The 23,031-nt window shown below is 32.2% G+C and overlaps 2 protein-coding genes across 2 annotated transcripts; one reads left to right on the forward strand and one right to left on the reverse strand.

Moving 5' to 3' along the window:
* Positions 1-420: 420 nt before the first annotated feature.
* On the reverse strand, positions 421-2,854 carry LOC137810436 (uncharacterized). Its single transcript, XM_068611682.1, has 7 exons — positions 2,488-2,854; positions 2,300-2,410; positions 2,088-2,222; positions 1,905-2,009; positions 1,447-1,616; positions 1,244-1,343; positions 421-976 (listed from the first exon to the last, which is right to left on the reverse strand). The coding sequence occupies exons 1-7, from the start codon at positions 2,770-2,772 to the stop codon at positions 737-739; spliced, it is 1,146 nt and encodes a 381-aa protein (XP_068467783.1). The 5' UTR covers positions 2,773-2,854; the 3' UTR covers positions 421-736.
* A 13,324-nt stretch (positions 2,855-16,178) lies between these two features.
* Positions 16,179-20,822, forward strand: LOC137810448 (vacuolar-sorting receptor 1). Its single transcript, XM_068611695.1, has 12 exons — positions 16,179-17,099; positions 17,399-18,091; positions 18,174-18,262; positions 18,343-18,412; positions 18,480-18,563; positions 18,663-18,739; positions 18,829-18,910; positions 19,110-19,192; positions 19,319-19,385; positions 19,954-20,082; positions 20,176-20,285; positions 20,480-20,822. Exons 1-12 carry the CDS (start codon positions 16,802-16,804, stop codon positions 20,576-20,578), a joined length of 1,881 nt encoding a protein of 626 aa, XP_068467796.1. The 5' UTR covers positions 16,179-16,801; the 3' UTR covers positions 20,579-20,822.
* Positions 20,823-23,031: the final 2,209 nt, after the last annotated feature.

Consider the following 23,031-nt stretch of genomic DNA (forward strand, 5'->3'; position numbering starts at 1 on the left):
GTAAAGAAAATCACTCCAAAAGCGTGAAATTTAAATCTCTAACTATAAAAAAATCATTGTTAATTGTAAAATATTGTTTCTCTAACTATTGTGTTTTATATTATTTGAGAATTCGGCGAAAGAGGCTTATACCGTTGACTGCTTTGTTTTCAAAGCCATTTTTCATCTTATTTATGCAAATGCCAATCCTAATTCGAATTATAGCTAAAATAAATTAATTTCAGTGAGCTTAACCACGGGAGAGAATTAATCATATTCAAATTAGTAGAGGAAGTAGAACTACAATTAAATATTAAATTCATTTCATTTCCTTTTCTTTAAACAAATCAAAATTTTAAATAAAAATGTATGACACATGATTTTAAATGAATAAACTCAAAAAGTGCATTAAAATAATAAGACATAATTTTAGAATAAGACTGGAAGAAACAAATAAGTATTGTAATTTTATAAATTTGTAAGTACTAGAAAGTGACCCTATAATTTACTATATATATAAACCAAATAAATACTTCTAAAGTTTTGAAATATTATTCTCAAACAATTCTCCTTCTCCAATTCTGTCAAACCTAAAAGATTCTCACACATTCATATCAATCATCTTGGCGCACTTCAGCCAGTGCACCATAACCTCTATAGTTCTACACTTCTAATTCTAACTTCTAAACTAAAAAAAATACATAAACTAGGAGACATTTGAAATTGGGCGCAAAAATTAAATTGAAGTTATATGATATCAAATAACAAGATCTTCTATGTCTGTCAGGGGTTCTGCACTGGCAAGAGACTTGTCTGGTATGTTAACCACCAATTGCCCACAAGCACCACTTATGTCTTGACCCATCTGCTTCCTAACTGTTGTTCGAATATTATATGTACCTCTGAGAATTTTCTGAAAATTTGAGACCTTCTGCTCACTGGTAGGTTTGAATTGACTCAAGATACCGATAGGGTTGAAAGGTATTAGGTTCACTACCTGTTTCATAATTCAGACCATGTGGAAAAGGTTAGCATTTAGCATTGCGTAATGGAGCAGAGAATGAAGATCGTGTTTAGGAACTCTTATTCTGAGAAAAAAACACCACTATTCATCAGTGGCTGCATTTTAGAGCAGAAGGGTGGCATGGGAATAATAGTGGCAGAGCATAAATGTTTGCCAAAAACTTTGAATGGAGAAAGGAACAAGCAATTTTCAAATCTATAAATGCTAATTACTCAAAATTCAGAAATATTGAGTGCTTACCACTTGAAATGTCTCTAATAGTTTTCCCAATTGGTGGGCATGCTGCTCTTCGTCATTCACCCCGTCAAGCATTATGTATTCAATCAGTATTTTCTGCAGACTGTGGTCAAGGATAAACTATTAAAAGCATCCAAAATCACTAAAATTGTTCACAAAAGTTTACATGATAATACCCACTATTAATATGAATGATCAGTAATCACCTTTTTCTTTGATATTCTTGCAGTGAATTCATAAGTTTTTCCAAAGGGAAAGCACGAGCAGCAGGCATTATCTGACAACGGATGTCTTGGGCTGGTGCATGCAGTGAGACTGCCAAGTTCAAACCAGGCAGGTCATTATGAAGCTTGTTGATAGCATGAATGATACCAACCTATTAAAGATGCAAGCATACCCTTCATAAGCCAGAAATTTCCAGTAATCAACAATGTTTTGTATAAGAAATCACTTAACACCACAACAGACAATACATAGTGCCCTTAACAGAGACTAATACCCACAGAAAAAGGTGTAAATTGTGTTAGTTTTACAGTTGTAAAGTTTCGGGCATGAAATACAAGACCCGCCTAATAATGGAATCAAACCAACCAGGTTACACAGGAAGTGATTTCAGAAGAACAAGAAGAAAATAATGCAATTGCATTGTGCATGCATATTTTACCGTTGATACGGTAATCCTTTTCAAGGACAATTGAAACGGCAATCCAGTCATGATGCGAACCGCTTCTACCACAGCAGAATAGTTGTTGAGAGGCTCTCCCATTCCCTGTTATAACAAAACATTAGATTAATTTGCAAACAAGAAAACCACAGTTCGTGCAGAAATAGAGGCTAAAATAATTACCATGAAGACAACATTACGGATTTGTGAAAAAGCAGAAGCATGGACGAGCTGTTCCACAATTTCCCCAGAGGATAGGTTATTTTTGAATCCCATGGATCCAGTGGCACAGAATTTGCAACCCATTTTGCATCCTACCTGCACAAAAGAAAAGCATTAGCAGAAGAAAAGAGGAAGAAATGTAAACGAATTGCAAATTTGCAACGTAACCTAACCTGCGATGAAATACACAAAGTTGCTCGTAGCCCACCGGGACGCGGTTTGCCAGCGTATATGCCCAAACGAGTATCATATCTCATTATCACAGCCTCCACGAATGCTCCATTCTGCAAAACAAAAATTTAAATCGATTCAGAATGAGTTGCAATTGTTTGAAAAAATGCTTGAAAGAATTGATGAGGACCTTGAGCTTGATGAGAAGCTTGGAGGTGAGGTTGTCGGAAGAGTGGAAAACAGAGTGAAGAGAAGAAGAGAGAGGGTTTGTTCCTCCGAAGTTGGAACGAAGGACAGCGTATGCTGAAGAAGGTAACGACGGCACTTGCTTCTCCCAATTCCATTCTTCCCTTTCTCCCTTCGCATTATTCCCAATTACATGCTTCCATATTATTCCGACGAATTTTCCGTCGATTCCCCTTTTCTCGAATTCCCTTCTCAGCTCGCCGCCGTCAAACACCGATCGGATTCCCATTCTCCTCCCTCTCAATCTTCACTCTCCTCCCTTTTCTTTTATTCAATCCTCAACAGATATTTTACTATTAAACAAACCCTTTATTTTAATTCTTAGGTACTAAAACTCAAGATTTTGTATATAATTTGTTTACTTAATTATATTTTAACTATATCATAAATTAACATTTCTGTTTCATTAATTTTCTAAAAAAAATATCTAAATATATTTTTTAGTTTGATTTTATGGTTAATGAGATAAAGTAAACATTATTAATGTGGAATTTTGTCGTAGTTATGAGTCAATTTGTTTTTTCTTTCAAGAATTGAATTGATTAAAAATTATAAAAAAAAACGAGTTGATTAACAAGATGATAACAGAACCTTCATCTCATTTTGTTCATGACAATATGAGATAATAGTGTTTATAATAAATATAATAACACTTAATAAATGAAATTTTTATTAAAAATTTAATTAAAATTAAAGATACTCAAGTTTATAAGGTATGTAGAATTATGAGATATGTACAAAATAATTAAGATCATTTGAACATGTTAATTTGTTTTTATTTTTTAGAAATGTGAAATGAGAAGAAGTACAAGCATGTTATATTTAGGGTATTCACAATGAATAATTTTGATTTATATTAAGGAAAACACTTCTAAGTCTGGATCTTACTACGTCCTATTCTCTGGGTCTTTTGGTCTGAAAATTTTACCAGACATTCGTAATTGTATGTATTGAAATTTGAATGAGATTTGAGTCCCAGATACGTTCCACAAGATTTTGAATAAATTTTTTATAACTGCAAGAGTTGAAAGGAAGGTTTGTTTTTTAATAAAATGAAATTTTTTATTAAAAATTTAATTAATTTTGGGTGAGATTTGAGCCCTAGATTCGTCCCACAAGATTTTCAATAAATTTTTTATTCATCACTGCCATGGTTGAAAGAAATGTTCGTTTTTGTGTGAAACTGTTTAATTTTTTCCTAGATGAATACTCATTCGTTTGACGTGAGATTTTTCACGTTTTGTCCCAAATTCAATCCAAATTCATACGTGGAATTTCAGGAAAAAATTATTTCGGGTCAATTTTTCTGAAGTTTTGTGAAAAACCAAGGCTATCCTCTAGAAAAATTTGTGAAATTTAGCCATACTTTCTGCAATTTCTTTTCTGGGTCCATATTGCGTTGAAAATTTAAAAAAACAATTTCATATGTTGTTTGCACCCTTCTAAGGAGGCACGTCCAAAAAAACATCAGAAAAATGAGTTATAGGGAAGAAAACTAGGACATATTGTTTTCGGAAAACAGGTTTTGTTCACTCTCGGTCTGGGTCTGACTACGCCCTATTCCTTAGGTCTTTTGGTCTGAAAATTTTACCAGACATTCATCATTGTGTCTATTGAGTTTTGGGTGAGATTTGAGCCTGAGATTCGTCGAACAAGATTTTCAATAAATTTTTTAATCATCACTGCCAAGGTTGAAAGGAATGTTCGTTTTTGTGTGAAACATTTTGATTTTTTTTCTAGGTGAATACTCATCCGTTTGACGTGAAACTTATCGCGTTTTGTCCCAAATTCAGTCCAGATTCTTACGTGGAATTTCAGGAAAAAATTATTTCGGGTCAATTTTTCTGAAATTTTGTGAAAAACCAAGGCTATCTCGTCTAGAAAAATTTGTGAAATTTCGCCCTACTTTCTGCAAATTTTTTTGTTCCATATTGCGTTGAAAATTTACGAAAGTACTTTCATATGTTGTTTGCACCCTTCTAAGGAGGCACGTCCAAAAAAAATCACAAAAATGAGTTATAGGGAAGAAAACTAGGACATATTGTTTTCGGAAAACAGGTTTTGTTCACTCTCGATCTGGGTCTGACTACGCCCTATTCCTTGGGTCTTTTGTCTGAAAATTTTACTAGACATTCGTCATTGTGTCTATTGAGTTTTGGGTGAGATTTGAGCCCCAGATTCGTCCCACAAGATTTTCAATAAATTGTGTATTCATCACTGTCAGGGTTGAAAGAAAGGTTTGTTTTTGTGTGAAACTGTTTGATTTTTTTCCTAGGTGAATACTCATCCGTTTGACGTGAAATTTATTGCGTTTTGTCCCAAATTATGTGCAGATTCTTATGTGGAATTTCAAGAAAAAAATTATTTCGGGTCAACTTTTCTGAAATTTTGTGAAAAAACAAGGCTATCTCTAGAAAAATTTGTGAAATTTCACCCTACTCTCTGCAATTTTTTTTCTGGGTCCATATTGCGTTGAAAATTTACAAAAGTACTTTCATATGTTGTTTGCACCCTTCTAAGGAGGCACGTCCAAAAAAAATCACAAAAATGAGTTATAAGGAAGAAAACTAGGACATATTGTTTTCAGAAAAAAGGGTTTGTTCACTCTTGGTCTAGGTCTGACTACGTCCTATTCCTTGGGTCTTTTGGTTTGAAAATTTTACCAGAAATTCGTCATTGTGTCTATTGAATTTTGGGTGAGATTTGAGCCCCAGATTCGTCCCACAAGATTTTCAATAAATTTTTTATTCATCACTGCCAGGGTTGAAAGGAAGGTTCGTTTTTGTGTGAAAGTGTTTAATTTTTTTCCTAGGTGAATACTCATCCGTTTGACGTGAAATTTATCGCGTTTTGTCCCAAATTCAGTCCAGATTCATACGTGGAATTTCAGGAAAAAATTATTTCGAGTCAATTTTATTGAAATTTTGTGAAAAACCAAGGCTTATCCTCCAGAAAAATTTGTGAAATTTCGCCATACTTTCTGCAAATTTTTTTTCTGGGTCCATATTGGGTTGAAAATTTACAAAAGTACTTTCATATGTTGTTTGCACCCTTCTAAGGAGGCATGTCCAAAAAAAATCAAAAAAATGAGTTATAGGGAAGTAAACTAGGACATATTGTTTTCGGAAAACAGGTTTTGTTCACTCTCGGTCTGGGTCACACTACGCCATATTCCTTGGGTCTCTTGGTCTGAAAGTTTTACCAGGCATTCATCATTGTGTCTATTGAGTTTTGGGTGAGATTTGAGCCCCAGATTCGTCCCACAAGATTTTCAATAAATTTTTTAATCATCACTGCCAGGGTTGAAAGGAAGGTTCGTTTATGTGTGAAACCATTTGATTTTTTTTCCTACGTGAATACTCATCCGTTTGACGTGAAATTTATCGCGTTTTTTCCCAAATTCAGTTTAGATTCTTACGTGGAATTTCAGGTGAATTTTTTTGAAATTTTGTGAAAACTCAAGGCTATCCTCTAGAAAAATTTATGAAATTTCGCCCTACTTTCTGCAAAAAAAATTTTGGGACCATATTGTGTTGAAAATTTACAAAAGTACTTTCATATGTTGTTTGCACCCTTCTAAGGAGGCACGTCCAAAAAATATCACAAAAATGAGTTGTAGGGAAGGAAACTAGGACATATTGTTTTCGGAAAACAAGTTTTGTTCACTCTCGGTCTAAGTTTGACTACGCCCTATTCCTTGGCTCTTCTGGTCTGAAAATTTTACCAGACATTCGTCATTGTGTCTATTGAGTTTAGGGTGAGATTTGTGCCCTAGATTCGTGCCACAAGATTTTGAATAAATTTTTTATTCATTAATGTCAGGGTTGAAAGGAAGGTTCGTTTTTGTGTGAAACTTTTTGATTTTTTTCCTAGGTGAATACTCATCCGTTTGACGTGAAATTTATCGCGTTTTTTCCAAAATTCAGTCCATATTCTTACGTGGAATTTCAGGAAAAAATTATTTCAGGTCAATTTTTCTGAAATTTTATGAAAAACCAAGGCTATCCTCTAGAAAAATTTATGAAATTTCGCTCTACTTTTTGCAAATTCTTTTCTCGGTCCATATTGCGTTGAAAATTTACATAAGTACTTTCATATGTTGTTTGCACCCTTCTAAGGAGGTACGTCCAAAAAAAATCACAAAAATGAGTTATAGGGAAGAAAACAAGGACATATTGTTTTCGGAAAACAGGTTTTGTTCACTCTCGGTCTAGATCTGACTACGCCCTATTCCTTGGGTCTTTTGGTCTGAAAATTTTACCAGACATTCGTTATTGTGTCTATTGAGTTTTTGGTGAGATTTTCAATAAATTTTTTATTCATCACTGCTAGGGTTGAAAGGAAGGTTCGTTTTTATGTGAAACTGTTTTATTTTTTCCTAGGTGAATACTCATCCGTTTGACATGAAATTTATCGCGTTTTGTCCCAAATTCATTCCAGATTCTTACGTGAAATTTAAGGAAAAAATTATTTCGCGTCAATTTTTCTGAAATTTTCTGAAAAACCAAGGATTCAAAAATTTGTGAAATTTTGCCCTACTTTTTGCAATTTTTTTCCTGGGTCCATATTGCGTTGAAAATTTGAATAAGTATTTTCATATGTTGTTTGCACCCTTCTAAAGAGGCACGTCCAAAAAAATCACAAAAATTAGTTATAGAGAAGAAAAGTAGGACATATTGTTTTCGGAAAACAGATTTTGTTCACTCTCGGTCTGGGTCTGACTACGCCCTATTCCTTGGGTCTTTTGGTCTGAAAATTTTACCAGACATTCGTCATTGTATCTATTAAGTTTTGGGTGATTTTTGAGCCCCATAATCGTCCCACAAGATTTTCAATAAATTTTGTATTCATCACTGCCAGGGTTGAAAGGAAGGTTTGTTTTTGTATGAAATTGTTTGATTCTTTTCCTAGGTGAATACTCAGCCGTTTGACATGAAATTTATCGCGTTTTGTCCCAAATTCAGTCCAGATTCTTACGTAGAATTTCAGAAAAAAAATATTTCGGGTCAATTTTTCTGAAATTTTGTGAAAAACCAAGGCTATTGCTAGAAAAATTTGTGAAATTTCGCCCTAGTTTTTGCAAATTTTTTTTGGGTCCATATTGCGTTAATAATTTACAAAAGTGCTTTCATATGTTGTTCGCACCCTTCTAAGGAGGCACATCCAAAAAAATCACAAAAATGAGTTATAGGGAAGAAAACAAGGACATATTGTTTTCGGAAAACAAGTTTTGTTCACTCTCGGTCTGGGTCTGACTACGCCCTATTCCTTGGCTCTTCTGGTCTGAAAATTTTACTTGAAATTCGTCATTGTGTCTATTAAGTTTAGGGTGAGATTTGTGCTCTAGATTCGTCCCACAATATTTTGAATAAATTTTTTATTCATTAATGCTAGGGTTTAAAGGAAAATTCGTTTTTGTATGAAACATTTTGTTTTTATTCCTAGGTGAATACACATCGGTTTGACGTGAAATTTATCGCGTTTTTTCCCAAAATCAGTCCAGATTCTTACGTGGAATTTCAGGAAAAAATTATTTAAGGTCAATTTTTCTGAAATTTTGTGAAATGTATTTTAGATGTACTTTCATATAAACTTTCATATGTTTTATGCACCCTTCTAAGGAGACACGTCCAAAAAAAATCACGAAAATGAGTTATAGGGAAGAAAACTAGGACATATTGTTTTCGGAAAATAGGTTTTGTTCACTCTCGGTCTAGGGCTGACTACTTCCTGTTCCTCGGGTCTTTTTGTCTGAAAAATTTACCAGACATTCGTCATTGCTTCTATTAATTTTGGGTGAGATTTAAGCCCCAGATTCGTCCCACAAAATTTTCAATAAATTTTTTATTCATCACTGCCAGGGTTGAAAGGAAGGTTCGTTTTTGTGTGAAACTATTTGATTTTTTTCCTAGGTGAATACTCATCCGTTTGACGTGAAATGTATCGCGTTTTGTCCCAAATTCAATCCAGATTCTTACGTGCAATTTCAAGAAAAAAAAAATTCCTGACAGTTTTTCTAAAACATTGTGAAAAACCAAGGCTATCCTCTAGAAAAATTTATGAAATTTCGCCATACTTTCTGCAATTTTTTTTTGGGTCCATATTGGGTTGAAAATTTCCAAAAAAAATTACAACAGTACTTTCATATGTTATTTGCACCCTTCTAAGGAGGCACGTCCAAAAAAGTCACAAGAATGAGTTATAGGGAAGAAAATTAGGACATATTGTTTTCGGAACACAAGTTTTGTTCACTCTCGGTTTGGGTCTGACTACACCATATTCCTTGGGTCTTTCGGTCTGAAAATTTTACCAGACATTCGTCATTGTGTCTATTGAGTTTTGGGTGAGATTTGAGCCTCAGATTTGTCCCACAAGATTTTCAATAAATTTTTTATTCATCACTGCCAAGGTTGAAAGGAAGATTCGTTTTTGTGTGAAAATGTTTGATTTTTTTCCTAGCTGAATACTCATCCGTTCCAGATTCTTACGAGGAATTTTAAGAAAAAATTATTTCGGGTCAATTTTTCTGAAATTTTGTGAAAAACCAAGCTCTAGAAAAATTTGTGAAATTTCGCCCTACTTTTTGCAATTTTTTTCTAGGTACATATTGCGTTGAAAATTTACAACAGTACTTTCATATGTTGTTTCTACCCTTCTAAGGAGGTACGTCCAAAAATAATAACAAAAATGAGTTATAGGGAAGAAAACTAGGACATATTGTTTTCGGAATACAAGTTTTGTTCACTCTCGGTCTGGGTCTTACTACGTCCTATTTCTGAGGTCTTCTGGTCTGAAAATTTTACCAGACATTCGTGATTGTGTCTATGGAGTTTTGGGTGAGATTTGAGCCCCAGATTCGTCCCACAAAATTTTCAATACATTTTTTATTCATCACTCTAAGAGTTGAATGGAATGTTCGTTTTTGTGTGAAACTGTTTCATTTTTTTACTAGGTAAATACTCATCCGTTTGACTTGAAATATATGGCGTTTTGTCCCAAATTTAGTCCAAATTCTTATGTGGAATTTCAGGAAAAAATTATTTCGGGTCACTTTTTCTGAAATTTTGTAAAAAACCAAGTCTATCTCTAGAAAAATTTGTGAAATTTCGCCCTACTTTCTGCAATTTTTTTCTAGGTCCATATTGCGTTTAGAATTTACAAAAGTACTTTCATATGTTGTTTGCACCCTTCTAAGGAGGCACGTCCAAAAAAATCACAAAAATGAGTTATAGGGAAGAAAACTAGGACATATTGTTTTCGGAAAACAGGTTTTGTTCACTCTCGGTCTGGGTCTGACTACGCCCTATTCCTTGGGTCTTCTGGTTTGAAAATTTTACCAGACATTCGTCATCGTGTCTATTGTGTTTTGGGTGAGATTTGATCCCCAGATTCGTGCCACACGATTTTCAATAAATTTTTTATTCATCACTGCCAAGGTTGAAAGGAAGGTTCGTTTTTTTGTGGAAGTGTTTGATTTTTTTCCTAGGTGAATACTCATCCGTTTGACGTGAAATTTATCGCGTTTTGTCCCAAATTCAGTCCAGATTCTTACGTGGAATTTCAAGAAAAAATTATTTCGGGTCAATTTTTCTAAAATTTTGTGAAAAACCAAGGCTATCTTCTAGAAAAATTTGTGAAATTTCGCCCTACTTTTTGCAATTTTTTTCTAGGTACATATTGCGTTGAAAATTTACAACAGTACTTTCATATGTTGTTTCTACCCTTCTAAGGAGGTATGTCCAAAAATAATAACAAAAATGAGTTATAGGGAAGAAAACTAGGACATATTGTTTTCGGAATACAAGTTTTGTTCACTCTCGGTCTGGGTCTTACTACGTCCTATTTCTGAGGTCTTCTGGTCTGAAAATTTTACCAGACATTCGTGATTGTGTCTATGGAGTTTTGGGTGAGATTTGAGCCCCAGATTCGTCCCACAAAATTTTCAATACATTTTTTATTCATCACTCTAAGAGTTGAATGGAATGTTCGTTTTTGTGTGAAACTGTTTGATTTTTTTACTAGGTAAATACTCATCCGTTTGACTTGAAATATATGGCGTTTTGTCCCAAATTTAGTCCAAATTCTTATGTGGAATTTCAGGAAAAAATTATTTCGGGTCACTTTTTCTGAAATTTTGTAAAAAACCAAGTCTATCTCTAGAAAAATTTGTGAAATTTCGCCATACTTTCTGCAATTTTTTTCTAGGTCCATATTGCGTTTAGAATTTACAAAAGTACTTTCATATGTTGTTTGCACCCTTCTAAGGAGGCACGTCCAAAAAAATCACAAAAATGAGTTATAGGGAAGAAAACTAGGATATATTGTTTTCGGAAAACAGGTTTTGTTCACTCTCGGTCTGGGTCTGACTACGCCCTATTCCTTGGGTCTTCTGGTTTGAAAATTTTACCAGACATTCGTCATCGTGTCTATTGTGTTTTGGGTGAGATTTGATCCCCAGATTCGTGCCACACGATTTTCAATAAATTTTTTATTCATCACTGCCAAGGTTGAAAGGAAGGTTCGTTTTTTTGTGGAAGTGTTTGATTTTTTTCCTAGGTGAATACTCATCCGTTTGACGTGAAATTTATCGCGTTTTGTCCCAAATTCAGTCCAGATTCTTACGTGGAATTTCAAGAAAAAATTATTTTGGGTCAATTTTTCTAAAATTTTGTGAAAAACCAAGGCTATCCTCTAGAAAAATTTGTGAAATTTCACCCTACTTTCTACAATTTTTTTCTAGGTCCATATTGCATTGAAAATTTACAAAAGTACTTTCATGTGTTATTTGCACCCTTTTAAGGAGGCACGTCCAAAAAAAATCACAAAAATGAGTTATAAGGAAGAAAACTAGGACATATTGTTTTCGGAAAACATGTTTTGTTCACTCTCGGTCTGGGTCCGACTACTCTCTATTTCTGGGGTCTTCTGGTCTGAAAATTTTACTAAACATTCTTCATTGTGTCTATTGAGTTTTGGGTGAGATTTGAGCCCCAGATTCGTGCCACAAGATTTTCAATAAAAAATTTATTCATCACTGTCAGGGTTGAAAGGAAGGTTCGTTTTTGTGTGAAATTGTTTGATTTTTTTCCTTGGTGAATACTCATCCGTTTGATGTGAAATTTATCGCGTTTTGTCCCAAATTTAGTCCAGATTCTTATGTGGAATTTCAGGAAAAAATTATTTCGGGTCAATTTTTATGAAATTTTGTGAAAACCCAAGGCTGTCCTCTAGAAAAATTTGTGAAATTTCGTCCTACTTTCTGATTTTTTTTCTTAGTCCATATTGCGTTGAAAATTTTCAAAAAAAATTACAAAAGTACTTTCATATGTTGTTTGCACCCTGCTAAGGAGGTACGTCCTAAAAAAATTCACAAAAAGAGATATATGAAAGAAAACTAACGTATTTATATAGTTTACAGATTTTGTTATATTGAAATATCTGTATTTATATAGTTTACATGGTATGTTAACTTCTTAAGTTTTACCTTTTTAATATGTAATTTTGATTTTAACCCTAACGTATTTATATCAATTAGTGGTGACTTCTATTTTAATGCGTTTTATAATCAAATCATCAAAGCAAACTTATTAGTAATAAATAAGTTTTTAGAATTTGATTTTATTAATTTATGTTTTCTATTTAGATTTATAAAAATTAAAGTTGTTTTTTTTAAAGAAATTAACTTTATTTCAATTTATACTTAGTGTGCAATTTATTTAAAATTTCTTTTAGAAAAAAAAATTATTGGTACTAATGTTGATAAAAGAAATATTTTAGAATAAAAATATATTTATATTATACTTTATCGTAAATTTTCTATTTGAATTTATACTTGAAACTATAATTTTTAAATGATTATATTTAAAATTAGGAAAAAATAAAAATTATTTATAAAATGGATAATAATACGTAGGATTTTGACGACCAAAATAATTACAAATAATAAAATACTAATATAAATAAAATAAATGTAATATATTAATCTTATATGAATATATAAATATTTTATCACAAAATATATACATCTTATAGAATAAATCTAAAAAAGAATATAATAAATCTTAAAGCGAATAATTTTTAAATTAAGGTAATAAAATATTAAAGAAATAAAATATGTAAACCTTAATCTCCAGATAAAAGAATTATAACTCAAAGGAATTACTTGACTATAACAAATGATTATCATGAATCCACAACATGCACTCTCTCTCCTTTATTTCCGTAATAGTCCAACAATGTAGATCAAATTTGAAATAAGAAGATTATAGTTTTATTTAATATTGACTTTGTTAGGTGCAAACTTTCAGTATCATTTTATGACACTAATTTACTACCTGATTTTATAAATTGAAATTTCATAAATAAAAAATTGGTGGCCTGATAATTAATAAACTTTTATTAAAATAAAATCTAAAATTAAGTCTAATACCATATTAAAAAATAAATTTAAATTTAATTCAACCATATAAAATAAGTTTATAAAGTAAGATTTACCTTCGCTTTAAATTTAATTCAATCTTATAAAATTAGTTTGTAAAATAAGATTTATATTCGCTTATATTTTATGAAATATTCTAACCTCTAGTCGAGACGGTAGAATAATTTCATACTCCAATACAATTTCCTTTCATCTCAGTTTTTTTCAATGTTGGTTTTGATGTAATAGAAACCCTTTTCATTAAGATAGCTTGAAATGTGTTTCTTGAAAGAAAACTAGTTTAGGTATACGATAACTTTGGTAACATAATGAGAAGTGAAGTAACTAGCTAGCCACAGGCATAAAAATGAAAAAATAAAATGGAAGTGTTGCCTAAGGTGAAAAAATGTTGCTCTGGCACATACACTTCCACGCTATGGGATAGTACTTATTCTCTTCCTCTGCCATGGTTTTGATTGTCACCTCAACTGGCACACAGGGCTTGCAATGGTTGCACTTTGTTTGACATGTAGCAGGAAATGAACCTAACCTAGGATTTCCTTTCCTTCCTTCATGTGGGTTCAAGCTCCTCTTGTATGTTGCTGGGGCAACACTTTCCTGAAAGAGGACATTCAAACTTAGAAGAACACAGTGGTGAAAAATAAGAAATGAAAAGAGAGAGAAGTTTGATGGGAAATGAGAGATGAACTGGTGCAGGTGAAGGAGAAGTTGAGAGGTTTCTGGAATGGAGTTGGGAAGCATGGTTTAGGAGGATGAGGATGATGACAGTGAGTGCTGTAGGCTTTGCTGCTACTTCCATGTCTCTTTAAGAGATGGTTTTGGTTGGTATTTGAGTTACATGTGAATATTATATGGAGCAGGTTGGGAGCAGTTGAAACATTTGTGTCAAAGGAAATGGTCAAGATGGCCCCCACATGTGTGACACTGTCATCATTCTATGTCTCCACACAGAATCACTCTCACAACCATCACCAATGGATATCACATTCTGACTTCTCCCTGTGGCTCACCCTATTTTCATTCAATTCTACACTCAATCACATGCTCAGTCAAATGCTGACTCAGAATACAACACCCTGCATCTTAGCAGAATTATCAAAAGTCATAGTAGTTTTTGTTATATTCTTCAATTATAGATCTTAACTAAAAGTATGCATTCACTTTGAGCCAGTAATCCATGGATTTCTAGTTGAGTTTATGTTATTGTTTTTCCAATTTTACGCATCTCTTTTATATTTTGTGTTATTTTTCATCTCTATGTGAACTTGTTTTTAGTATCCATTCAAGATATTTAAACTATTTTGATATGAGAAAGAAAATAATAGAATTGATATATTTAATGTTTATTTTTTATTAAGATATTTTTTAAATTGGTTTTTATCTTATCAATATAAGCTTTTAACTAATTGGATCCGATCTATCACTCCACACAATCCTCCAATCTCATGTCCAAGTCTTAGAAATTTATTAATCGAATTCCACCTATGACACTACACAACTCTCTCAAGTCTTAATGAAGACTTATTTTAATAAAGTCAGCATTCTACTTTTTATTTTTTAAACTTAACTTTATACTTCTATGTTTCCTAAACTGACTTTTATACTTAATGCATTTTATTTTATCTTTCAAACTCATTAACTTTATAATATATTACTCTTGCTCCAACATACCTTGGAGAAAAGGCAATCATCGTAAAGTATAACTTGGTGATAATTTTGATTGGACTGAGCATTGAGTTCAGCATCATTCAAGTTCTTAACTTGAAGTGGTTTTGTTTTAGTGGATTGAACATTGGAATCGACATCATTCAAGTTCTAAACTTGAGATGATTTTATTTGAGTGGATTGAGCATTGGGCTTGACACCATCCAAATTTTTTATTTGGGATGATTTTATTTGAGTGAACTCAACATTGTGTTGGACACCATCCAAGTTCTTGACATGGGATGCTTCTTATTTGATTGGACTGACAATGAAGTTGACATCATCCAAATTATTATTGACTTGGATTGTTTTTTAATAGTGGATCGAGTATTTTGTTCGACATCATTCAAGTTCTTGACTTTGGATGATTTTATTTGATCGGTAAATTGTTTCCGCCCCATGAATGGTATGCTGAGAATTACTTCCTTCACCCCTATTTTTAAACCTGCACCCACTAAATGACCAAATTACCCCGTCCATTTCTCTCGTACTTCGCCCATCACCGCAGAACACACAAAAATGTGTTGTAAAAAGCTCATTTCAAAAAATATATTTCGGAAGATATTATATATGTTCTAAAAAATTATTCTTTTTTTATTTATTTTTTCTGAAAAATTTGTTTTTGGAAAAATTTATAGAATAAATAATTTAAAAAGGATAAAAGAGTCTTTTTGATAGCTGTGTGGGTGCAATTTGAAAATTAGAGAATGCAGGAAGCAATTCCCTGTATATCTGTTTGCTTTTTCTGATACCCATAAAAATATCTGTTAATAAATGTCAGCAGTTGGGACCACTTCTGCTACTCATTCGAATACATTTTTTTAGTTAGAACCACGTGATTATATATATATATATATATATATATATATATATATATATATATTATTTATAAAATAATAAATGGATATAGCGAGCAGAAAATATTGCAGAAGATGACCGACAAAAACACGTGTCTGGCTACGATTGGTGGGAGTGAGTCATTGCGTGCACGTGTCAATCTCCTATTTGGTACACTAATAATTCAGAATATAACACTATATCAAATTAAACCCAGAAAGTCATTAGGCTAACTACTATAGTAGTATTGCATGTATATAACTTTTCTCATATTTCACTTTTACCCCCAAATAAATTTTCTGGAAAAAAAAGTTCAATATTTTATAATTCAAAAGTTAACAGCATCACGTTTCATCCTATTAATTGATTAGAGAATATTTAATAATATTTTTTAAAAGTCGATTAAATAAAATATACATTTTGAATAATTTATCCTTATAATTTTTTAATGCATGATATTGTAAGAACAACCTTAACTGCTATTGTCTTATATTTCCCTTCCTTCTTATTATATCAGTAATATAAACATTTAAGGAGAGACAAAATCTATAATCTTAGTTGAAGATTTGTTATCATCATGTATGAGTAATAGAGTGGGAGTGGTTACTAAACTTTTGGGCATTATTACTTAAACAATTACATCTGATTCTCTTTTTAGAGATAAATAATTTATGAAATATTCGTTAGAAAGTTTTCCATCAATAAACATTTAATGTTATTATTTGTTGAGGAATATATAAATAGTTTATCCAATGAAAATATATATGCAATTACCTTTGTTTCAGTGTTTGATTTTGGCATAATTTTATGCTTGGCTACTACTTTAGGAATATCTTTTGATTCAACAGAAAAGAAAAATACCTTTATTAATATTATTAATTTTCAAATAATCAGTTGCTTTATTGTGGATCATATATTCTGATTTGAATTATGAACTAGAGAGAAATTTAGTCTTCCTTGTGGTAAAATTTTATAAATTTATGAATATTTATATTAATTTTTGCATAACACGAAAAAAACATGGGTTCGGTATATTTTTAGTTATGACAAGAACAGTGAAATAGAAAGGGTGAGAGAGAGAGAGATTGATTATGAGTTGAGAAAGCATTGAGACGAAGAGTGGAAAAATAGGCAACACAAAACACAACACAGCTGATGATAGAGATGATCAATGATTTTGTTGTTGTGAAAGAACACAGTACTAGAAGCAGCAGTTGCAACAAATAAGGTTGTTTGAGAGAGTGGTTGGTGTTGAAAAGAGGAAAAAGAAGAAGAAAAGATGAAGATTTGGAGATGGTTGGTGAGTTTGTTTGTGGGGCTAGTGTTGCCTGTGTCAATAATGGGTCGATTCGTGGTGGAGAAGAACAGCCTGAGAGTGACGTCGCCGGAGAAAATAAGAGGCACTCACGACAGTGCCATCGGGAACTTCGGCATCCCTCAATACGGTGGTAGCATGGCGGGGAACGTCGTTTACCCAAAGGATAACAAGAAAGGTTGCAAAGAGTTTGAAGACTCTGGAATTTCCTTCAAATCAACCCCCGGTGCTCTTCCCACCTTTGTTCTGCTCGATCGTGGAAGTAAGTTTCTTTCTTTTTTTTGCTTTTTTTCTTTCCCACTTCATTCATTGTCTTCTTCACAAACAATTTCTAATTATACTTGGATGAAGTTCTATTTTAAGGGTAAAAAGAGGGCCCCGGTTGCCCCAATTTGTTTACTTGAAAGTTGGATAATGATATTTATCATTTATGTCTTGAGCTTTTGTTTTATAGCAGCAAAAAGTTAGAAATTTGCATGCTTGGTTTGGTTTGGTTTGTGTGACCTAGAACTAAAATGTTAGTCATCTCATGAGTAGGAGTGTTCTTTGTGTCCTTTGCAGGTTGCTTCTTTGCATTGAAGGTTTGGAATGCCCAGAAGGCTGGAGCTTCTGCTGTTCTTGTTGCAGATGATGTTGAGGAGCCCTTAATAACTATGGACACGCCTGAAGAGGATGGTTCATCTGCTAAATATGTGGCGAACATAACTATACCGTCTGCTCTTGTTGGAAAAAGTTTTGGTGAAAAACTAAAGGATGCCATAAGTGGTGGGGACATGGTCAATGTAAATCTTGATTGGAGAGAGTCTGTCCCTCACCCAGATGATCGTGTGGAGTATGAGTTGTGGAGCAACAGCAATGATGAGTGTGGAGTTAAGTGTGATATGTTGATGGAATTTGTGAAGGATTTCAAGGGTGCTGCGCAGATACTCGAGAAAGGTGGTTACACTCTGTTTACACCCCATTATATAACTTGGTACTGTCCTCATGCTTTCACATTGAGCAAACAGTGCAAGTCTCAATGCATAAATCATGGAAGATATTGCGCTCCAGACCCTGAGCAGGACTTCAGCACAGGTTATGACGGGAAAGATGTGGTTATTGAAAATTTAAGACAGCTATGTGTTTTCAAGGTGGCAAATGAAAGTGGAAAGCCTTGGGTCTGGTGGGACTATGTCACTGATTTTCAAATTAGATGCCCCATGAAGGAGAAAAAATACAATAAGGAATGTGCAGATGCTGTAATTAAATCACTGGGTAAATGAATCATCATGGCGTGTTATTTTTTCTTACATTTGTTGATCATGAGTTTACAATAATATTTATTCAATACATGCAGGTCTTAATATTGAAAAGATTGGGAAATGCATGGGAGATCCAGATGCTGATACTGATAATCCTGTCTTGAAAGAAGAGCAAGATGCCCAAGTACTTTCCTTTGTAATTGCTATTAATTCATTATATCAATGCAGTAATATATAGATATCTAACAGAACTAGTTTTTTTAGATTGGAAAGGGATCACGAGGTGATGTTACGATCTTGCCTACTCTTGTGGTCAATAATCGACAATATCGAGGTTTGTACTGTATGCTACTGTGATAGTTTGTGATCTGGATTCCGAATGCTAAACAGAATCTTTCCAGGAAAATTGGAGAAAGGGGCTGTTCTAAAGGCTGTATGTTCTGGCTTTGAGGAAACTACTGAACCAGCTGTTTGCCTGAGCACTGGTACAATTTTTTATTTTCTTTGGTTCACATAAATGTACTTTGTAGACTTGTTTAGGTGCAGACTTGATTCTTTCCAACTGGTATACCTTTTTGGGGCAGATATGGAGACAAATGAGTGCTTGGCAAACAATGGTGGTTGTTGGCAGGATAAAGCAGCTAACATCACTGCATGCAAGGTAATTTATCTGTGAAAATAACTTACTGAAGAAAGAGCAAAGTCGGGTTATAGTTTTTTATTTTCTTACGAATGTTTGTATCTGATCAGGATACATTCCGTGGGAGAGTATGTGAATGCCCCCTGGTGGATGGTGTCCAATTCAAGGGAGATGGTTATACTACTTGCGAAGGTTAAAGGCTTTAAACTTCACTTTTCTGTCTGCATAATTTACTTTCAGGAGGGTTCTGTTTGGCATTCCATGTTTATTTCCTTCACTTGTATGCTGTGTGGAGCAGGATGCGATGATCCTTTTGTTGTTGTGGGAAATTTGCTTTTCTTTTATTCCTATTGAGCATTTTAATTATAACTAGTGTCTTCTGCGTTTGCAGCAAGAGGACTTGGGCGTTGCAAGATAAACAATGGAGGCTGTTGGCATGAGTCCCGGAATGGACATGCATTTTCTGCTTGTTTGGTTAGTAAATATTAAATTTCTGGACCCAACTCCACTGAACTTATTTATTCTCCAATAAATGTTGTTTTAATGGTTGAAGATCTATTGGATTTTATACCCATATTTCATGAATTGTTATTGGAACAGGATAACGGAGGGGTCAAATGCCAGTGTCCCACAGGGTTTAAAGGTGATGGTGTCAAAAATTGTGAAGGTGAGAGATACTTGTATTATTTTTTCTCTTAATATTTTTCCCGAAACCTTTTTGGGTTTTATGGACAGCATGTAAATACTATATACATAACATATCCAAAATAGAATCCCGAATTCGGTTTGTATGGCCTGTTTGAAGAAGTTTCTCCATAAGCTCATGAAAAATAAAAGAAAAATTTGAAATTATCTTCTCTAAGCTAATATTAGCTTACATAAGTTTAAAATAATAGGAAAATTATGCGGGATAACTTCTACGTATTAGTTTATACATAAGTTAATTTTAGTTTATGAAGAAAAGCCAATTTGAACTTTCCTTCTTGTTTTTATTTCTTAGAAGGAGCTTATGGAGAAGTTCATCCAAACATGTCTCGAATACTCTTATGTTTTCTATAAATACGTAGAGAAATTTATGTGCATTCCTACCTTGGTCAAAATTATCTTCCTCCATCTTTTCTTGATGAGATGTATTGTCCTCAGAGTTTGTTTAATAGGGGAAACTGCCGATACCTAGTGAGTGTTTTCCATACAACTGGAGAAAAATGAATACCTGAAATGTTTCATCTTTACAGATATTGACGAATGCAAAGAGAAGAAGGCTTGTCAGTGCCCTGATTGTAGCTGCAAGAATACATGGGGCAGCTATGACTGCAGTTGTAGTGGAGATCTTCTGTATATGAGGGACCACGATACCTGCATAAGTGAGTTAAATACTCAAGACATTTTACTCGATCTTTCACTTGCATATGCTTGTTATAAGGCCTGTTTCATACCCTCTACTGGATTACCTACAGGTAAAACTGGAAGTCAGGGAAGATCTACTTGGGCTGCATTTTGGCTGATTCTACTTGGCGTAGTTATGATTGCTGGTGGGGCATTCCTTGTGTACAAGTATAGAATAAGGGTAAGCTCTGCTGCTTTCTTTCACTTTGGTGTTGTTATTGGATGCATAAAGCTGGAATTCTGCATTAGAGTGTGCTGAGTTGCCCAACACTCCAAGCGCATATAACTAAAAAATTGGCTCAAATCAAGACACAATGATGATTTATTCAGTTTTATAGGATACAAATTTAATGGTGTTATTTTGTGTTTTTGCAGCAATACATGGATTCCGAAATCAGAGCAATCATGGCACAATATATGCCCCTGGACAGCCAAGCAGAAGTTCCAAATCATGTCAATGATCAAAGAGCATGAAAGGAAAACTAGGCCAATCACTCTACTGGGGTTTCAGCATGGGTGTGGTTTTTTCCTGTACCATGTTTGAGCCATTTTGAATTTAGCAGACTGTATCATATGGAAATGTAGCATTCTATATACTTAGAGGGCAGAGTGGGGTGCTATATCTCTGGATTCTAGGATTTCTGCTTTACCAGAAACGTTCTTCCACGCCAAGATTGTAACTTATCGTGCTGTAATACATGCAAGTTAACTTTTAAAACTTGTTCCTTTGCTCTGTAGTGTGTAGTTACTACTCATGTTCTGTTTTAGTTTTACCACCTTTGTGGAGGCTGCCTCAAAATTGCCTTCGAGATCTCAACTTCTGTGAATTAATGATTTCAATATTACTGTCACATTCTGAATGCCAACAGTTTATTGGTAATATCTTCACCAATCAAAGTATTGTTTATTGATAAAAGGAAAATAAGATTACTAAAAAATGGGACATTTGGTTTCTATGAAAATCTACATAAATATTTCTGACAGTTTTTACCAACTAAACGAAACTTAATCATTCCTAATATACGAATCATAATTTACAAGATTCACCATTTTCAGAAATGAAAAATTTATCTGTTGTAAAAGGAGAAAGTTAAATATTTGTGACACAATAAAAATTCATCGGTCTATAATTATAATTTGGTTTATAGCATTCAAAGTTATAGTGGTCACATGTAATTTTGATTTGCCGTGTAAGTTATTTTTAGTAACTGGAAATTCGTGAACTCCTTTATTAGAAAACTTTAAAAAAATAATATCCAAAATTGTTTGGACATAGAAAAATTTGGGATTTGGGATCCTTAAAGTATAGTACTACATTCCACCTCTTGATTAGTATCTTATCGCTCAATTCCCTATCTAGCACCATTTACATCTTTATTTCTCTATCTAGCATCCTTTTGTTTTTATTTCCCTATCTAGCACCCTTTTGTTTTTATTTCCCTATCTAGCACTCTTTTATTTTTTATTTCCCTATCTAGCACCATTTTAAAAATAAATAAATAAATAATAAATTATTATTTTTTTAATAATTTTAATTTTGAATGCATTAAAACATAAATATTTTTAATGTTTAAAATAATTAGAAATATAATTAATGAATAAATAAATGAGTTTTTACAAAATAAAAATAAAAAAGTAATAAATTAAAAAATGTTTAGTTTAAATTTTTTTTTAAAATGAAGAAAATAAAAAATTAAACTATACAACAACATAAAAGTTGAATCTATAAATATAAATTAATATTTATTTTTATTATTATTGATGATATAATCATGTTAATTTCAAGTAAAAAATACAGGACATAATTATTAAAAAACCAAAGTCAATTAGTATTAATTAATAGTGAACACATAAATAATATTGAAGTGTCTACCCTAAATGCAAAATTCTAAAAAAAAGCTAATGCAAATGCTACACTTAATGCTACACTGAATGCATTAAAAAATAAATATTTTTAATGTTTAAAATAATTAGAAATATAATTAATGAATAAATAAATGAGTTTTTACAAAATAAAAACAAAAAAGTAATAAATTAAAAATGTTTAGTTTAAAATTATTATTTTTTAAAATGAAGAAAATAAAAAATTAAACTCTACAACAACATAAAAGTTGAATCTATAAACATACATTAGTATTTATTTTTATTATTATTGATGATGTAATCATGTTAATTTCAAGTAAAAAATACAGGACATATTTATAAAAAAAACCAAAGTCAATTAGTATTAATTAATAGTGGACACATAAATAATATTGAAGTGTTTACCTAAATGCAAAATTCTAAAAAAAACTAATACAAATGTTACACTTAATGCTTAAAAATGAGAAGAAAAAAATGCAAAAATATACAAGTCTAGAAAATAAAAACAACAACAATAAAATAAAAACAAAAACCATAAATAAATAAATAAATAAAGATTGCAGAAAAAATAATAATAACTAAAAACATAAAAGGTATAAAATAAAGGAAAAACAAAATAAGATAAAGATAAAAGATATAAAAAAAATCAAATAAATCAAAACAAGATAAATATAAGAAATATAAGACGATACTAAATAAGTATATGTTGATCATAAAAAGGAAAATAAATAAGAGATGATCATTCATTTAATATGTTTCTAGTTATTATTATTTTTTCTGTCATTCTTTATTTATTTCTATTTATGTTTTTATTCATTAATTATATTTCTAACTATTTTAAATACTAAAAATATATTTTTTTAATGCATTCAAAATTAAAATTATAAAAGAAATTACTGGATTGTGCAATTCTCGTCATTAATTATGTTTCATTTTGCACAAACTATTTAATGTACCACTGAAGAAAATATCAAATGAATGATCATTTTTTATTTATTTTCCTTTTTATAATCAACATATACTTATTTAATATCGCTTTATATCTCTTATCTTTATCTTGTTCG

The sequence above is a fragment of the Phaseolus vulgaris genome, chromosome 2, assembly GCF_000499845.2.
Source record: "Phaseolus vulgaris cultivar G19833 chromosome 2, P. vulgaris v2.0, whole genome shotgun sequence".
Lineage (NCBI taxonomy): Eukaryota > Viridiplantae > Streptophyta > Magnoliopsida > Fabales > Fabaceae > Phaseolus > Phaseolus vulgaris.